General features: G+C 36.5%; 1 protein-coding gene across 1 annotated transcript in view; it reads left to right on the top strand.

The window, feature by feature from the left end:
• KCNQ3 (potassium voltage-gated channel subfamily Q member 3) overlaps nucleotides 1-17660 on the top strand; it is a 195453-nt gene extending 177793 nt beyond the window's left edge. The window contains exons 9-15 of the mRNA XM_042870281.1: nucleotides 3448-3635; nucleotides 4435-4537; nucleotides 7416-7547; nucleotides 8747-8845; nucleotides 10710-10794; nucleotides 11703-12483; nucleotides 15515-17660. Coding sequence (XP_042726215.1) covers nucleotides 3448-3635; nucleotides 4435-4537; nucleotides 7416-7547; nucleotides 8747-8845; nucleotides 10710-10794; nucleotides 11703-12440 — 1345 coding nt within the window. The 3' untranslated portion in view covers nucleotides 12441-12483; nucleotides 15515-17660. The remainder of the gene's footprint in view (nucleotides 1-3447; nucleotides 3636-4434; nucleotides 4538-7415; nucleotides 7548-8746; nucleotides 8846-10709; nucleotides 10795-11702; nucleotides 12484-15514) is intronic.
• Nucleotides 17661-18025: the final 365 nt, after the last annotated feature.

Here is an 18025-nt window from a genome sequence, read left to right as displayed (position 1 = left end):
GCAGACCCAGATTTCATCCCCTGGAAATGAGAATACAGTCTGCTTTTTCCATGATGATAAGTAGCTATTTATCTGGAAAGAAGTTAGTTTGTTAGTTTTTTTGTTGTTGTTGTTGTTTATTTTTTATATACAACATATTGTATTTTTCATGTAAAGCTAAAGATTGATTTTCTGAGTATTCTACTGCTCTGGCTGCCTACATATGAGCACAGTTGTCTACATTATTGTGTAAAAGTCCTGCTATAAGTGAGTGTTACTTTAAGGGTTAATAATCAGCATTAAATTAACGAGAAAGGCTTCAGGTAACATAACTTCAGTTTAGGCTAGAGATCTGCATTTTAAATTAATTCTTACCTAGATCTCCCTGTAATCAATAATAACAGACAGATTTTTCCATCTTGAAAGTCATTCCAAAGTGAAACAGTTCTCTCAGCAGGTTGCTGACTTCCACAGAGCATAAAAAGGAGACTAAAAATCAATCTTAGGCATGATTTTAAAGAGTTAAAACAGATTGGTAAAATTCTAAACCTAAGGTGCCTGAGCAACAGTCTTGAGACAATAATTTGTTCATGAGCTGGCACTTATCAATGGGAAAAGTTAACTCTGGAAAGGCAATTTAGGAATGGTTTATGTTGATATTAGCTACATTAAAAAAAAAATTTAAAAAGAGGGTAGCTATATATGCAGTGGAGAATATCATAGCAAATAAGTAGCCTTTTTTGCTGAATGCAGAGGACTATTTTGATCTATGAGCAGGTTATGAAGTCTTGACCACTGCTGTTCTGAGGTAGGTCAGAAATTTCTGTCCCTGAACTGAAAAAAAAATATCTCTCCTGTATATGTATTTTCTATATATAGTGTATAAGAGCTTGAATAAAGTTCCCAGGGATGCCTTGGAATGTCCTGCTAAGCACCACTGCTCTCAGACAAGGCCTCTGAGAAAACAGATAAGCAACAGTAATGCAGAAAAGAGACCACAGATTTCTCTACCTTAATGCAAATCACTTGCTCAGGTCCAGTACTCACCATTAGTTTAGGCTTTGGAGCACTGCTTCAGATCAGTCAGATGCAGAGTCCAGCCCAGAAGGAAACATAATGGAATTAATTTTTAAAATAATTCCTAAGGCTGAACATGAAACTACCCTACACATTTTGTGCTGACTAATCTGCCACAGAAATTGGCTTGTCAAAAAGTAATATTATTTTGCTACAAACAGAAAACTATTCCTTGATTTTTTTCTGTGCAAATTTGTCTGTACTTTGTACATTTTCCCCCAAAGCTATTAATTACTCAGGAAATTACATGAGGGCAAAATCTGGGTTATTAATGCAATTCACTAAGACCATTCTAATTCTTCTCTCAGATCTGTGCTTTTGTCTCCTCAAATCGCTGACTTCAGGCCTGGCACTGCTGATACATCAGGACTAGCTGTGCGTTTCCATACTCACACAAGTCCTTCATAGTTTTGCCACTTCCACACTTTCATACACCTATACATTTAATATGCACATCTGAATTTAATGGGAAGCAGAAACTGCATTCATATGTATTGCAATATTGTCAACAACAAAATTCAGAAAGTCTGAGAAAACATTCTACACAAATGTTTGTACTTCAGTCTTTCGAGAGAGGGATATTTCACAGAATCAAACAATTGCAGGAGTTAGAAGGGATCTCTGGAGATCATCTAGTCCAGCTCTCCCTTCTGGGTCAAAAGAATTGTTAATATGAATCTGATAGTAAAGATGAGGGCTCCAGTAATTTATATTGGGAAAAAAAATGCCAACAAAAAAAACATAACTGCAACAACAGTAACCTGCAATGCTCAAATAAATTAGGAACTTTGTATGCTGTAAGTTGCAGTATTCGTACTAGAGTCAGCAGTCCTATGAAAGCTGCTGTTTCTTTAAATCTATTAAATTGCTATTTTAAGAACATTATACCAAAAACTTCTGCTGTGGTGGTATACTGCCACAGGCAGAGCTCCGAGGTGGAAATAGCTTCTTCTGTCAAAGAGGTGATACCAGAGATCCACAGCTTCCAAAAACATTGCTAGAACACATAAAAATCCATCTGATCAAGATGATAACTCCTTAAACAGAGAATAAATAGTCCTGTGAATGAGATTCTCCAATCACAGTGTCTGCAAAGAAGTAACTAGCTCTGACCGCTATGTCCTTCCAGGGTGGACCCTCTCCATCCTTGCTCTTCCACACCAGCATGTTCAGCGGCTTCAGCTGAACAATATGTACAAACACCTCTCTGAATACCAATCAAATCTCATTATCCTGGCCATCAGTTCTTTCCTTCAGCTTTGCTCTCGCCTGTGGCTCTCATAAACTTGTCAACTGCTCTATTTTTTTCTCTACTCCACTGAGCCCTCTTGCCCTACTTTCCCACATAGATTTGCCTCTTGGCCACATGCGCACAATTCACCTCTTTCTAGAGCTGTTCCCCATTGCACTGTTGGATTGGAGTAAGGGGCAGTCTTTCTTCTCATGACTTAGCCCCACATTTAACATTTTTTTATCAAGTATTCAAAACAATATATTTTTAGCAGCAAAACAAGAAAATCAAATGTTTATACCACCTATCACATTCAAATTGTTCAGAGCATATTTAAGTTAATACACTAAGTAGCAAATTCTTTTATTCTGCTGTTTTCAGTGGTATTACTAATTACTTTTAAGACTATTATGGTCATTAGGCTATGAGAAGGGTTACTGATGCCAGTAAGATGGCAGGTAGATGTAACTCTAGCTATACATTGTCATTGATGTACATTATTCTGAAAGAAGACAGTGCAAGGAATCATCAGAACAACAAAATAAGTCATTTTGCCACAATTTGAACTTAAATTTCTGGAATAGTGAGAAATTACTGAAATTGAATCATGGAGAGAACTGGGTGGCATGCCCTACCAGGTAGCAAGTAATTGCTTGGCAATGCCTTTCCAGTGTCTTGCTGACAATTTATTTGATTCACGGCACATTTGACCTTTCTTCTTCTCTCAACTATGCACATGACTTATTCATTTAATAGTCTGCTGTAGATGCAGTAGTTCGAGAAAGCACTAATGAGGGAATGGCCAAGCATCCTTGCCTTTAGATAATATAACTGCCTAAGTAATAATGTTTTCTTAATAAAAAATCTAATGCTTCAGATGTGGTACTGGAGCTGAAGCATTGTGATGTATTACATAAAGAGGATAGCAAGACCCTCTGGTAACATTTTCAACATTGATACAATAAAAAAATTCTCATAAAAATCAGCTAATTATATGTGGAGCTTTGCTGTTGTTTGCAAAGACATTGATGTATTATGGTAGCCCCAGCAGTGTCCTTGTGTACAAAACATTTATTTAGCCTCTTCTATATTTAAAGAATCATGAAAAAAAGTTTAAAGTGTACAAAGGAGGAAAATGATTACTTTTGCTTATTTTGTAGCCAAAAGCTGGGTCTCTTGGATCGGGTTCGTGGTACCAATACTAAAGGAAAGCTATTTACCCCTCTGAATGTAGATGCCATTGAAGAAAGTCCTTCAAAAGAGCCTAAGAATGTTGTCTTGAATAATAAGGAGCGTTTTCGCACTGCATTCCGAATGAAAGCGTACGCTTTTTGGCAAAGCTCAGAAGGTAGCCCATCTGTGTTGATTTCTTTCTATCCATTCCTTTTTCTCCCCATTTTACTTTCTTCCTCTGCATCTTCTGTTCAAGGTTTTAAACTTTCTGGAACAAGCATTGCCATCTCCTGGTTTTATGTGGCACATTTGGGGAAGCTCCAGGAAACAAATGCTGGTGTCCAGGCAACACAGTGCTTGAAATAAGGCAATGGTCCTCCAAAAAACAGCAATTGATATTGAATTTGGCTGGTGATGTAATCAACCTACTTGAATGGGACAATAGGGCACATTGATCAGTGAATCTGTATCCCCCCAAAAGCACTTGCTATCATGGCTGTGCTTATTAGCAGGGATTATACATTAAGGCAACTCCCAGCAGGACTGCATCCAGACCTGTGACCAGGTATCCCATAAATATCTACTCATTGCAAACCCTTTAAACCTTGTCTTGTAGAGTGAACTGATGTTTCTCTCCCACTCTCCCTAGGAAAGCTACCCCCAGCATTTCCATTTATGGGTGTCTGTGCAATAAGACAGGATGTTTTTCCTCAGCTTCCCTCAACACATTTTTCTGTTGTTGTCTGTGTTGGCATGTTTTCTCAATGGCAGTTTTTTCTTTATTGTGCCAGCTGGCCTCAGAACATATATCCATACTACCATGGATATAGTTTGGGTGCCTTCTCTGGGGGCTTGATTATCCTTCCCCTGAAATTACATGAGATCAGTAAGAGAAACCTGCAAAAGATGTTCTTTTACTAAATTACACTTAAGTTGTCAGATGTTCACACATCTTTTTGTGACCTACCTTGCAGATGCAGGAACAGGGGAACCTGGGGGAGAAGAGAGAGGCGACAGTAGTGACTTTCTTATGGAAGATATGATTCCAACATTCAAGACAGCCATCAGAGCTGTCAGGTAAATGTCTTTAACCTCTGCATAGTTTTTGAGTGTTTGCTTTAGGAAATCTCTTGTTGCTGTTCTTCTTTTTATGAATGCAATAGACTAGACAACTGTAGATAACAGAAAAACATCTGGCAAATCCTTTTCAAAGTCCTCTTTAAAAATATGCAGGAAGGAAAATATTTTACAGTAACATTTATTGGGCCATTTTTTTCAAGACCATCCACAAACATAGTTATTATAAAACAATATTATACACTTTATGATTAAAATATACTATAATAATATATATAATATACAATAATATACAATATATATATAATATAACATATAATATATGTTATTATATATATAATATATATATATTAATATAATAATTTAATAATATAATACTATAATTATAGTATACTGCTCAACTTACTGTAACATTCATGTAAAGCATAAATTTTAGTTTAGCAACAAATCCTCAACTGACATAAATATTCTTTATTTATATTTGTATGACCCTGCAATATACGTTGTTGTCTGTCATAGTTTAATAGATGCTGAGATCTCCATTTGATCAGTCCATGGTTTGTGTCATTTCTAGTTTTGCATCAAATGAAATATTCCCTGAAGCTAAAAATTCTAGTAAGGATTGATAATGTGCTTAGCGTGTCAAAAACACAAAATTAGTTCACTGTACTCTATTACCTCTACACTCAGATTTTTTTACTCTTTCTTTATAATTTTCTCAAGGAAAATATTCTGCTTTCATTGCATTTCTTTCTTTTTTTTTTCTTTTTTTTTCTTTTTTTTTTTTCTGGTAGTTGTTAAATATTGGATCAGGCAGTTACTACACCTAGTTGAAAAATGTAAAGTCTGGAGTGCCCCAATTACTATGTTCTTTAGAAATATTCAAAGAAGATGATTATATACTCTAACTCTAGAAGGGCTCATAAATCAATTTCAGGTGTATGGGATAGATGTCCCATTGTTACTGATTATGATTGTATGTATTCCCAGTTCATGCCAAAGCTCTCAGTGAGTTCACAATCGTTCAGTTACAGTGTGGTTTCCATGTAGAATAACTTCCAGTCAATTACTAAGTGATGAAAGATCTTACTTCACATTTTCAGTTGATGGTATCACAGAGTAAGACCTGCATTACTAGAGAACATTCATTTACAGTATCTTAATTAATGACTTCAGAAAAGCTTTTTTTTTTTTTTTTTTTAACTTATGGATGCTATAACAACTTGTGTTGGTAGATTATAGCTAAAGACCTGCAGGATTCATCTTTTTCACCTCCACAATGAACTTCATTTTTAATAACCAGGCAATGGCTGAGAAAGGAAAATAGTGTTACAGATGGTATTTCTTTCACAAAATGCAATTGTCTGTAAGTCCAATTTATTCTCATCAGAACTTCCATAACAAGTTAGTGCTCTGAATTCAATACTTTATTTTCTTCTATATGAGCATGATGTCTGTTTTTGTTTTATCATTTTTATCAATAACCCAAAACTGATTTGTCTGACTAATATATACAAATAAAATAAAAATTAATACTGCTTCCATCCTGCTGGAAGCTTCTGCATTCTTGCTCCCTCTATAATTTCCCCCTTTTTTTTCCTCCTGATACCTGCTTCTTTTCCTCCTGATACCTGGTTTCAAATGCAGGCTTTACATCTGCCCTATTTTGTACACTTCCATAAGGCATGTCATTATTATTTTTGCAAAACTTCCTCTCCCATATCCTGTGCAAATCTAATTGATTTCATGTAATTTTCCTTTAAACTCAATCATAAGACAAGATTTTTTTCCTCCCTTTTTTTTTTTTTTTTTCCCCTTATTCAGTTTATCCAGACCTTGAAGGATAATAGAAGGCAATTCATTCAGACAAGACCTCTTAATGGGTTTCCAGAGTCATAATCAGGAATTTAAACTGAAATCACTAGCAGTGCATTTCCTATTTTAAATACAGTTTGGGTGTTATCATACATATTTTGGCTATAATAATCACGTTTCAAGTTTTGCAAACTCAAACACTGAAAGATTTACAAGTAACAGAGTTGAATAGTTAGATTTCAAGCCTAAGAAGATAATTAATTAAGAAATTAAATGGTATTTCATTCTTACGTTTATTACCTATTTGTTTAACCTTCCAAGATACAAGTGTGAACAGATAAATAAACAGAAAAGTATTTTAGAAAAGTATGTCAAGCAGTTTTCAAGGTGTCTTGTCAGCATGGATCCATATTACATCTATGATTCTATTGTTACTAGGATATTTAATACTACTACTACCAGTAGTAATGATAATAATAATGATGCCGCATAATAATAACAATGCCACAGCGATAACAATAATGTTACACTGATAATTTTTCAAGGACACTTTAGGAATTTCTAACACTTTCTCCTTTTATCTACAAATTCAGTAGCTGACTACTGAACTTCCACATTCCTAATGAATTAGCATTTCCTCTCCAGAACTCTCCCAGATGCAAAATGAAAACCAAGTTGATAATGGTTCAGCATTGTATATACCATAAACTAGTTTCATATTAAGTTGAACCATGCCTTCAGCTTCAATATCTCCTGTTATTTGTGATCTTTGAGTTCCCCATCTGAATGTATTGCTTTGAACCATTTCTAGTTACTAAGATAATACTGAAAAAGACGTGTGTATGTAAATATTTTAAGGAAAATCTATTCTATTAGTTATGAAAAGCCAACTGTTTTCACACGTGGTATGACATTAGGGATTCTCTGCTTATTATTGCCTAGTATGTAAATAACATGATCGATTTCCCAACATCTAGAGTCTTTACCAAATATTCAATGAAGATGCAAATGATCATTTTGGAATTTATACAGAAGCTTAGTAATGTTTTCCTTTATTATACAGAATACTACAGTTTCGTCTCTATAAAAAAAAATTCAAGGAGACTTTGAGGCCTTATGATGTAAAGGATGTGATAGAGCAATACTCAGCAGGGCATCTTGATATGCTTTCCAGAATAAAGTATCTTCAGGCAAGGTAAGAATCCTCTGGGAAGTGGGGAAAATGTAGAACTGTGCTGGAAAAAGTTTAGTTGGTCTGTATGTGTACAAGGCCACCCAGACACTCTCTGATCAGTGTAGCTGATCTATCAGAAAGCCTCTTCCCCAAAAAGTAAAGGTGAGTGAGCAGCTAGCTGGGGTAGCTGCAGCAGAAGTGAGCGCTGGCTCATATGTAGAATGCAGTAATCAAAAATTTTCTTGACTACTTGATTATAGTGAAATTTTCCCCTTCTCCCCTTTTTGCAGATGATCAATAAAAGCTGTAGTTGCACTACACAGTTTTCCTTCGGGCTGGTTTACCTCTTGAACTGTGCAGTGAAATATCTAATACAAGCGCAAAAACACATTAGCACAAAAGGTTTTAAATCTCTTCAAGTGTAAATTAATGTAAATGAAAATATTTTTTGAGCTCAGAAAGTTGAGGAGAGCTCATGACCTCAGAAATCTGTGTCTGCAGCATGGTCTATAAGCCCTGTGCTGAAGGTCATTCCACTAACTTAGACTGAGCTGTTGCATGATTTTCAGCAGCAGGGGATCTCTCCCAGATGCTTAACTGCTGGAATTTGCAGAGGTGCTGATGTGATTATGCCTGTCTCGCATAGTATTTATGGCAGTGCTGTGTGGGGTGAAGACTCATCCCAGGTGAGCCCAGGCAAAAATCACAGCACAGCCTCAGCTCTGTGATGTTCAGCTCAGCACTGTAAAGAGACGCCACTTGTGGAGTTCAAGTCTTGTGAGATTCCTCTCTTAGTTAATGGAGAGCTAGTCAATGTAAACAGCGGTGTTTGTGACACAGCTCATTCCTCCTTAAACCAGATTTGGTCAGATGAATATTCCTTACTCTCTCCAAAATTTTCACCTCTGAGTTGAGTCTCCATTCGCTATTTCCAGACAAAACTGGGTGAGTGCAGCTTATTGTGTCTAAGAATAATTAGATGCCAAAGGAGTCTGTTGGGGCATTAACGGATAGTCCAGCAGTACTGTAGTGCCTAGGAAATATCTAGTTTGCTTTTTCAAGATTTGTCTTGACTTTTTTAAGCTCTATTTTCAAAACTCCTTTTTGCGTCTTTGCTACTGTGTCCGGCAGAGATGCATAGTAGTTTCTTTCATGTTCTAACCTGCTATGTTAGCATTTAGAGGTGGTCTTATGCAGTTGCACTTCTCTTTTTTTTTCAGAGTAGATATGATTTTTACACCTGGACCTCCATCTACTCCCAAGCATAAGAAATCCCAAAAGGGAGGAGCTTTTTCTTACCCTTCACAGCAGTCTCCCAGGTGAAATTATTCTTAGTATTTTGCACAGACCTAAACAAGAATATAATGTTCACTCATACCAAAAAGCATGCATTTCATTCATACAGCTAGAACAATATTATATTAACAATATTATATTAAAGATATGTTGCTACAAGATACTTTAGTGTGAATGTTGAACAAGACTAGCTTCCCTTAGGACAATGTATAATGGAAATTTAATCTTATTGGCTTCTTAATTACGTTGGTCAGCTTCTCTGTGTTTTGTAAATATGATTTTATATGAAATATGAACATGCAATTGCTAAAGTACTGAATTTTTAGCATTCAATGAATGCAATGAATTCTTAAAAACTTTTAAGAAATTGCCAACAGCTTTAAGTAAGCCAGTTATCAACTTGAAGTGAAAAAAAGTTTTATCACAATCCCCACCAAAAGGCAAGTACAGAATTTCAACAATTCTGCTTTAAAATCAATGATTAGAAGGAGTTACTGAAAATGAATTGCAAGAACAGGTTTCTGGGTGTGAAAATTACACGTTGTATTGTATTGCAGCAATCCTGGTAGCAATAATTCTATAATAAATGACACTTTTCTGTTACTTGCATCTATCAATCTGTCACTAAATACCCATGAAGAACCACACAAAACTATCAACAATCTGTCCCCAAAGCTGTTACAGTTTCTCAGGACAAAAGTAATCTTACAGAAAATAAATTAACTTGGCTTTATCTGGTTAATCCCACGCAGAAAAAATCTGAAAATATGTAAATACAAAGACAGAGCCCTACACATATGGAAGAAACAATAACCATTTGGGAAACTAAGCAGATTGCAAAATTTGCATAAGCCCTGTCCGTAGTAACCCAACCTACAAAATTTGGCATGTTTTGGTTTTGCTTCTGCTTTAAGATATTATTCACAGCTGTGAATTTCATCAGAAAGGGAGGACAAGGGCTGAATCTGTTAAAACAAAAGTTTCAGGGAATATCTTTTCCAAGTTCTTTAGATTTTGCCATAGATTATGGAAAGACATAGGTTTCTTTGAAGTTTATTTGGAACTCTTTAGGTAAAGATTTATCTTAACAATGACTGTTTCAGATCTTACAGTGTTGTAAATCAGGGTTCCTTATTTGAGCAGTGATCATCTTCTTACCACTTTATTCTATGTGATGTGTGAGCAATAGGAAATTACATGGAATCACAAATTGTAAGATTGGAAGGGACCTCTGGAGATCAAGTCCAACCTCCCTGCTAAAGCAGGTTCCCTGCAGTAGGTTGCAAAGGTCTCACTCTTAATACACTCTGAATAAAGCCTAGGGACTTAATGCATAGCAGAAAATTTATTCAGAAATCTATTTTAAATCTCCAGGCCATGTTGTCTCTGCTTTTCCACTCTCTGCCATTTTCTATTTGCGTTAATGGAATGGAGAAAAAAAAACACTCAACCATGAAATTTGTATTCAAAGTCTTTAAACACAATAATTGGAAAGAATTATACTTCAAAATAGTGCTGTATGACATCTGTAGCCTTGTTATCTATTACTTCAACATTTTTCACAAATCTAAAATTATTCCACCAAGTTTGAAACTAATTTCATTTCCATTTTGAGCTTTTTTGGTTTACATTTGTTTTGCCTTGATCTCTATCTTGATATTGAAAACAATATAATTTTAATCTCAAGATCAGAAGTTCATTCTTTAGAAATGTATTGAACTTGTATACAGTGATCTTTTTATCCTGTTTGTCCAATCGTTTCTTCAGTGGGACTCCAAGAAGCTATATTGATATACCAGCAAGATGACATTTAAGTTTTCTTATATAAAATACTTACTGTGATGCAAAGAAAAATTAAATGCTAACAAAGATATTCATTCTTTATAGAAATGATCCATATGTAGCCAAAGCATCTACGGAAGATACTGAAGACCAAAGTATGATGGGCAAATTTGTTAAAGTTGAACGGCAGGTATGTAATTTCACAACCACAATGGAGAATAAGTTGATATGAATTCTATGTGATTCTTTGTCTGACCTATGCAAATTTGTACTGTTGAAGATCAAGACTCATACAGGTCTTGCACTAATGATCACAGAATTATGTGATCAGTTTTCTGTTAAATAATTTAATTACTTGGGAAGTATGCATTTTGAGACCTGTTTAATGAATATAATTATGTATGGTTGCAGACCGTAACCATATGGTTTAGGCGAGACTTTTTCATACCTTTAAACTCCAATCTATACATGGTATTTTACCATGAGTACACCGTTCTTTTGAAGGGTTTGACACTTAAAAGGATTGCTCACTCAGGTATTTTGAGCCCTCTTTATGAATACTAGCCTCTTGCTTAACGACACTCTTATTTTTAAAATAACTAAGACGGAGCCGAGTGGCACTGACTCATTTCAATTCCTGTCATGGAATGCAAACGGTCAGGCACAACATACTTTCAAAGACAAAGGAAAGTAGTACTGGTATATAACCCTGATGCTGTGGGACTGTTAAGGGTTAGTAGATTTGTATGCAAAGGTAACTTCATCTGTCACATTTTGGTAATGTCTTTTTACTGTATGCTATCAAGACTTTGGTCATAATGCTGTAAACTGTCATTGAATAGTGGATTGCCAAATATGCAGCAATGCTAAAAAAGATATTTGACACAGTTCATAGTGACTGATCTTAATTTGAGGCAATTAGTGGATGACCTGGAATCCACTGCAGTCCAGTTTCCAAGGCAAAGTCATGATTATTGTATAGTTGCCTTCATGACCAATAAAGGTGACAACACAAAGGGGGCAGTGCACCTATGGAAGCATTGGCTGTTTCATCGAAGAGCTGACTTGAAATGATATAATAAAACTGGTATTTTTCAGGTAAATGACATGGGGAAGAAATTGGATTTTCTTGTTGATATGCATATGCATCATATGGAACAGTTGCAAATACAAGTTGCTGAGATAAGTCCACTGAAAGAAATTGCTTCTCCTGCAAAAGAAAAGAGAGAAGAAAACAAGTATTCCGAATTAAAAACAGTAATCTACAAATACACTGATCAGTGTACTCGTGAAACTCCTTACAACTTCCAGCAAGTTCCAGTCAACAAAGTCAGTCCGTATGGTTTCTCAGCACACGGTCACATGACTCATTCACAGCCTCTTTCAACAGGTGGGCAAAACTCTGGCAAACTGCAAGCCACACCTTCCTCAACATCATATGCAGAAAGGCCAACAGTTCTGCCTATATTTACATTAATGGACTCCCAGGTTAGCTACCATTCCCAAGGAGACATGCAAAGCCCTTACTCAGATAAAGTGTCTCCACGGCAGAGAAGGAGCTTGACAAGAGACAGCGATACCCCATTGTCCCTTCTCTCCGTCAACCATGAGGAACTTGAGCGCTCCCCAAGTGGCTTCAGTATCTCCCAAGACAGAGATGATTTCCCATTTGGCCCCAATGGGGGATCTGCATGGATGAGAGAGAAACGCTACCTAGCAGAGGGGGAAACAGACACAGACACCGACCCTTTTACACCAAGTGGCTCCATGCCTTTGTCTTCAACAGGGGATGGAATTTCAGATTCAATATGGACCCCTTCAAATAAGCCAGTTTAGAAGTGCGTGGGGGGGTAGTCACTGGCTGACTTCTCCGTGTAATGTAAGCATACTTTGTATATCTCACTTACTCTGCACCCAAAGCTTACTAGTTCAAAACACCAATGGCTGCATAAGATGCATGTGATATTAGTGGTAGTCATTCTGCACCATTTCATACAATTTACTAATGCAGTTTTTTTCATGCTACCAAAACTAAGGAGCTTAGTTTTGAGCATGGTTTGCATGACTTTACCCTATATAAATGGTACAGCTGATTTCTTCTGTGATACATATCTATCTGATATTCTTCAATACAACCAACAATGGTGGATTGGTAACAGCCAAGATATGGTCCTTGCTACACTTTGTAAACAGAGCAGCAAAGTCAAATTAGTTTCAGGAGCACTGGCCTTTTGTGGAAATAAAAAATCTGAATCCATTATCCAATATAAGTAACTCAATCTCTCTCCTATCTAGCCAAAAGCATGTAATATTCAAGCAGGGAAAAAGCTGTCAAAGCAAATGACCTTACTGAAATAGTGTTGTAAACTAAATGTTTCTCATGTGATCTATTATATAACTACCTATGAAATACAATGCTAAATTGAAATTGGGGGTACAAGCTACTTTGAAAATTACCACTAGTGATTATAAAATTGCTGGAAACATGATTACAATCCTATTTTGTAGAAAAAAATTTGCTAAGTCTATTTCTTTCTTATGGGGCCAAGGTTTCTCTCTGTTCCAAAAAGAAAAAAAGAAAAAAAAAAAGTTGTTCATTGCAGAGAAGCTCAGGTTTCCACTCTTTTACTGAGTTATATAGTGTATGTAGTGTTAAGTTCCATAATACAAATGTTCTTCGGTTTGCCCGTGTGTTTATTTGGAGTTGTAGTTACATAAATACAGGTTGTGAGGCTCAATTCACTATTGTTTGTGAAGTGCTTTAAGCTTCTCAGATCTGCAGAGCAACACTTTTCTGTTCCCTGGGAGCTCCACAGTGCAGGAAGATGTGTGTCTAGCTTACAATTTCTTTTTGAAATGGACAGCTGCAAATCCATGTATGACAGTCATATTTAACTTCAATGTATGAATAAATAAATACCATTATTTTGTCCTGTCCCTGAGCAGCAGAGGTAAAAGATTACACCTTAGGCCTCAGCCAAACAATTCCTGTGCAAATTGGAAACTTGTAGAGAGAGCAGGAAAACAATACAGTCCACTGGGCACAGGGCAGAAATGAATCTGAGATCTCACCACCACAGTGCGAATGCAGTTTCTATACAGCTAGTGAAACACAGCCTATCCAAATATCCTATGCAGAATCTCAATCCAAGTGTCCATGAAATAGCATCCATTTGATGTCAATTTCAATTGCTATGCACTCTTTACAGCAGGTGGAAAACTAATCTGCACAGTCAGTGAGCACAGGGTACAAGGAACATGTCACAGACACCCACAGTCCGTGGATGAAGATCTCACCTCCACTGCATCATCCAAGGTGCAGCTTCTGCCATAGCTCCTGTTGCACCTCCTGCTAAGAATGACTTCTGCCTCTCCAGACGTCTAATGTCTCTACCACCAAAGAAGGCATAAGGATATGGCTAGGGAGGATGTTAGAAAGTGAATTTTCTGTCATGGCTGTACAGCTAAGCATTGTTGGCACATGCAATTAGAGGACAAGAAGAGATACCCTACAGGTATTCCTGTGTATCTCTGTAACTGGGAATTGCACAGGCCTGGTGGAGGATACCTTGTTGGGTTTTGCCCACTTTGTCAGCAGCACTATGTTTGATGATTCTTCAGAGTTGTTGACATCTCATGATAATCATTCCATCTGGGGAACTTCTATTCTGTTCCAGATATTGTCAGGCATTGTCTTCATCTTCATTGTTTACTTAAGAGCTATCTATAAAGAAATAGGATCTTCTTACTCTAATATTTCATCTGCTTCATCAGCTAAAATCATGATACAGCCTTCTTGGCCAGATCTTCAGGGAGAAGAAATTCTTGTAATTAGTTGTGTAAATAAATCACACCAATTACAGCCTTCGAAGACTGAGCTGAGTCCATGAAGCTGATCTGAGGCCAATAATGAGATACAATTTTAATAGTTACTTATTTGACAAAGTAGCTGTTCATCTGAAAGACAGCCTCTGTTTGTTGCAGTTTCATGGCTAAAATCAATGAAAATAAAACTAGCTGCAAAATTGTAATTCATTGTAATTTGGCATGTTGAGAAAAATTATTTGACTATCAATGATTCTTGGAAGAACCTATATGTAGCTACTGCAGCCTTTTCTATACAGGAGCATTTATCAGTGACCTCCTGAGATGAATGAAAAGGAATGAAAACTTATCTTAATATTGCTAGACTTCTTCCGATGTTGCTTCGTTTTTCTAGTGCATCAAGTGCTGGGCATTCCTACTGATTTCAGTGAAGATTGGAACTTGTTAAAATGTTTTATAGATCTGAGCAATCAAAAATCAAGGCAGTCCACAAGCAAGGGCAATCTGAGTTGTTTTTTTTTTTTTTTTTTTTGTGAATGTCTTTGTTATGCAGTTGTGCATAAATATGCTGTTACATACTTCTCTGCCCAATTTGCCTCCAATTCTTCAGTTCAGGTTTCTAATTTCTCTCATGCCAAGTCATACAAAGGTAATCTTTTCTCAGTATTAAGTCTGGCTGAAAATCCATAAATCAGCTCATTGTAAAGGTATATTAATTCCAAGAGAGAATCCAAGGAGTGGCAGATGCTTGGATCAATCTTATCTGCATACTAACGTGCAGCCAAGGAAAGGAGGATTTGGGCTATGCTACATTCTGTGTGCATAGCAGCTGAACACCTGTAAGTTAGCATATCCTGTGGGTTGTAAGCACCAGTTTATCATATGTAGATTAAAAACACAGGGTCAGGTGTCTGTAGTTACATCATGAAATATTTAATGGCATATTAAGTTGCAGTTAAGGCCTTTTAGAAGGTGATAATGGCAAGTTCAGCAATGCCCTATGCAGCAGACATCTCTGAATTCTCTAGAAGAAATATGGGGGGAGAGCCAAGGAGGGTCTGAAAAACTTATTATTTTTTACCCAGTGAATTAATTTCCATTGAAATCAGCCACTGGTCACTTCAGAAGAGTGTTCTGCTCAGCAGCTCTGTCCTCCTGCATCATCCGGATTAAAAATAGGGTGAGCATTCATTCTGCTCTCAGTGTTGACAATGTAAATGTGTCCAGATGTCACCAACAAGGTGAAACCTGGTGATCATCTCAGATCTGGAATGTGCACAAGAGCTTCATCAGACTGCACTTCAGTTTGAGTCCAGAAAGTGCATCAACCAAGGCACGCCATTTGTGTGTCTGCCATAGACACTGGGCACTGCATAATAAAGTATCTGTGGTGTGATCTAAAAGGTCAGGGTCTCTATTTTGAAGTAGGTTTACCACAAAAAAAAGGAAACATTCACAATTTCAGATGAGAATGGCCTCTGAGTTTATGCTGCTTTTCGTATTAAAATGAATGTGAACAAATAACAGATTTATTCTATCATAAAATCATAGAATCACAAGATTGGAAAGGACCTACAAGTCATCTAGTCCAACCATCCTCCCATTACCATTGCTACCATTATCTTTCATTAATATGTGGCATTTCAGTTTAACAGCTATTAGTTTTCTTAGACTCATATCTTTCCATTGTCTTTCCATATAGTTAGGATTAAAGACTATTGGAATTTGCTCTTTGCTGACTCTTATTTCCTGCAAGTAATCAAGAATCCATTTTAGGGCTTGAAATGTTTTTATTAATTAGGAAGTGTGGGCCTTTCCTCTGCTCTCCTTAAGTCACTAAGAAACCTGCTCACACTGATGCACTGGGTCAGCATAAGGTCCTAATCTGCCTTTATTTATGAATTTCCTTGGAAAAACACTGATTGGAAAATAGTTTTTTTTACCTGTTTTTTTTTTACACTGATTTTTCTGTCACCATAAAGTGACTATAAATCTGTAAGTTTTTGAAGAAGTACGTATGTTTATATTGAGTATCTCTCTTTGTTGCATTATCATCAATCAATCTTCCTCAGTTTAAATTCAAACCAAGAACATTAATTGTTGCAGAAATGAATGCCTAGTCTAAGTACACAGTTGTATAAGTATTTTATGCTCCATTTAGGAAATAAATACTTTCAGAAAAACCTGGTCAGGTAATGGTTGCTGTCCTTGCTTTTCCCTGCACTGGATAAATTGATTTGGCTCTGTCAGAATATATAGGATTTAAGCACATGGAGAGATCGATAGGATCTGTTCCTAAACTAACTTTGGATATATTTGTTCTATTCTTATCTCTAACTTTGCTGCATTGTTACAGTTCAGAGTGGAAACAGTTTTATATTTTTCTGCTTCAAATTGTGGCCCAGGAAGGCTGCAAAATAATCACTGATCCACACATCGTGGGGCTGCTGACTCATGGCCTTCAAGCAAGCATCACAACCCAATCAGTTTGCAGAATCAGATTAGGGAGCAAATTCAGCCCTACTGGGAGTCCAGGCATTTCAGGAGCTGGGTTTGTCCCACTCAGAACAAAACATGTAAGAAAAGCTGGATTATAATTCCTTGCACCCCACAGCCTCCTCCATTAAACTTGAGGTGCCAAGAGCAAACCTAAATTTTCTGCAGTGTCTCACGAATTTGGAATGGTACCACCTTCTGAGATACTCAATTGAATGTGGGTGTTGCCTTTTGAAGACCGTTTTCAGGGGTGCTGGAAGAGAAAGGGGTCGTTCTCAAGTGTCCACAGTAGGGCACCATGGGAATTGAGACCCTGGATATCACTATTGCTTATGATTATTTAGGCTGTAAGATTTGATCCTTCCCAATTCAGCTTTTAGCAGCTTCTGTCTGAAGTGAAGTGAAGCAAAATCCTGGAAGCAGGATCCTATCTCCATCCTAAGAATATGCTGAGACTGAAGGTTACATAGCCAACTGCATTTTGTTTTCTAGTTATGGCATCTTATTATTACTAGTATTTGTGCCTTGCTCACTGAATTTTTCTCCATGCTACAAAGATGCTTTTCAGATTCTGGCTGACAAGGGAACACAACTTTTATACAAGTGGCCTTTAGTGCTCTTTATAATATTATTTATTGTAATTTTTAAACTGTATGTGTAATTTATATTCTGGCACTGTCCAATATTTGAACAACTTTAATATGTTTATTTCAATATATTATGCAAACAATACTTCTTAACTGATTTTTTATGTTCTGTCTTTAAAACTGCACCACTTATTAATAAATAGAAATTTCAATTATGATGCGGAGTATTTTTTTTTTCCTTTCATTTAAAATACCCATTCAGTGAACACTGTGTCAAATGTTCACTCAGATAAGACACTGGCATAAGACCTTCCATGCACAACTGCATGGAAAAGCAAAAAAATACACTTTATTTTGTTTCTACACTTAGTCCTGTTGTAATACACAGCACAGTAGATCACATTAAGTGTGATTTCTTTGGTTTAGTGGCTGTGCAACTTGTATGCACATGTTCATAGATATGTGGGAAAATGAAAACTTAGTCCATCCTGTTACAAGTGATCCTGACTTCCT

Source organism: Lagopus leucura, unplaced genomic scaffold (genome assembly GCF_019238085.1).
Source record: "Lagopus leucura isolate 7727_CA_CO unplaced genomic scaffold, USGS_WTPT01 Super-Scaffold_100002, whole genome shotgun sequence".
In the NCBI taxonomy this organism is placed as follows: domain Eukaryota; kingdom Metazoa; phylum Chordata; class Aves; order Galliformes; family Phasianidae; genus Lagopus; species Lagopus leucura.
This window is presented reverse-complemented; position numbering and strand designations above follow the sequence as displayed.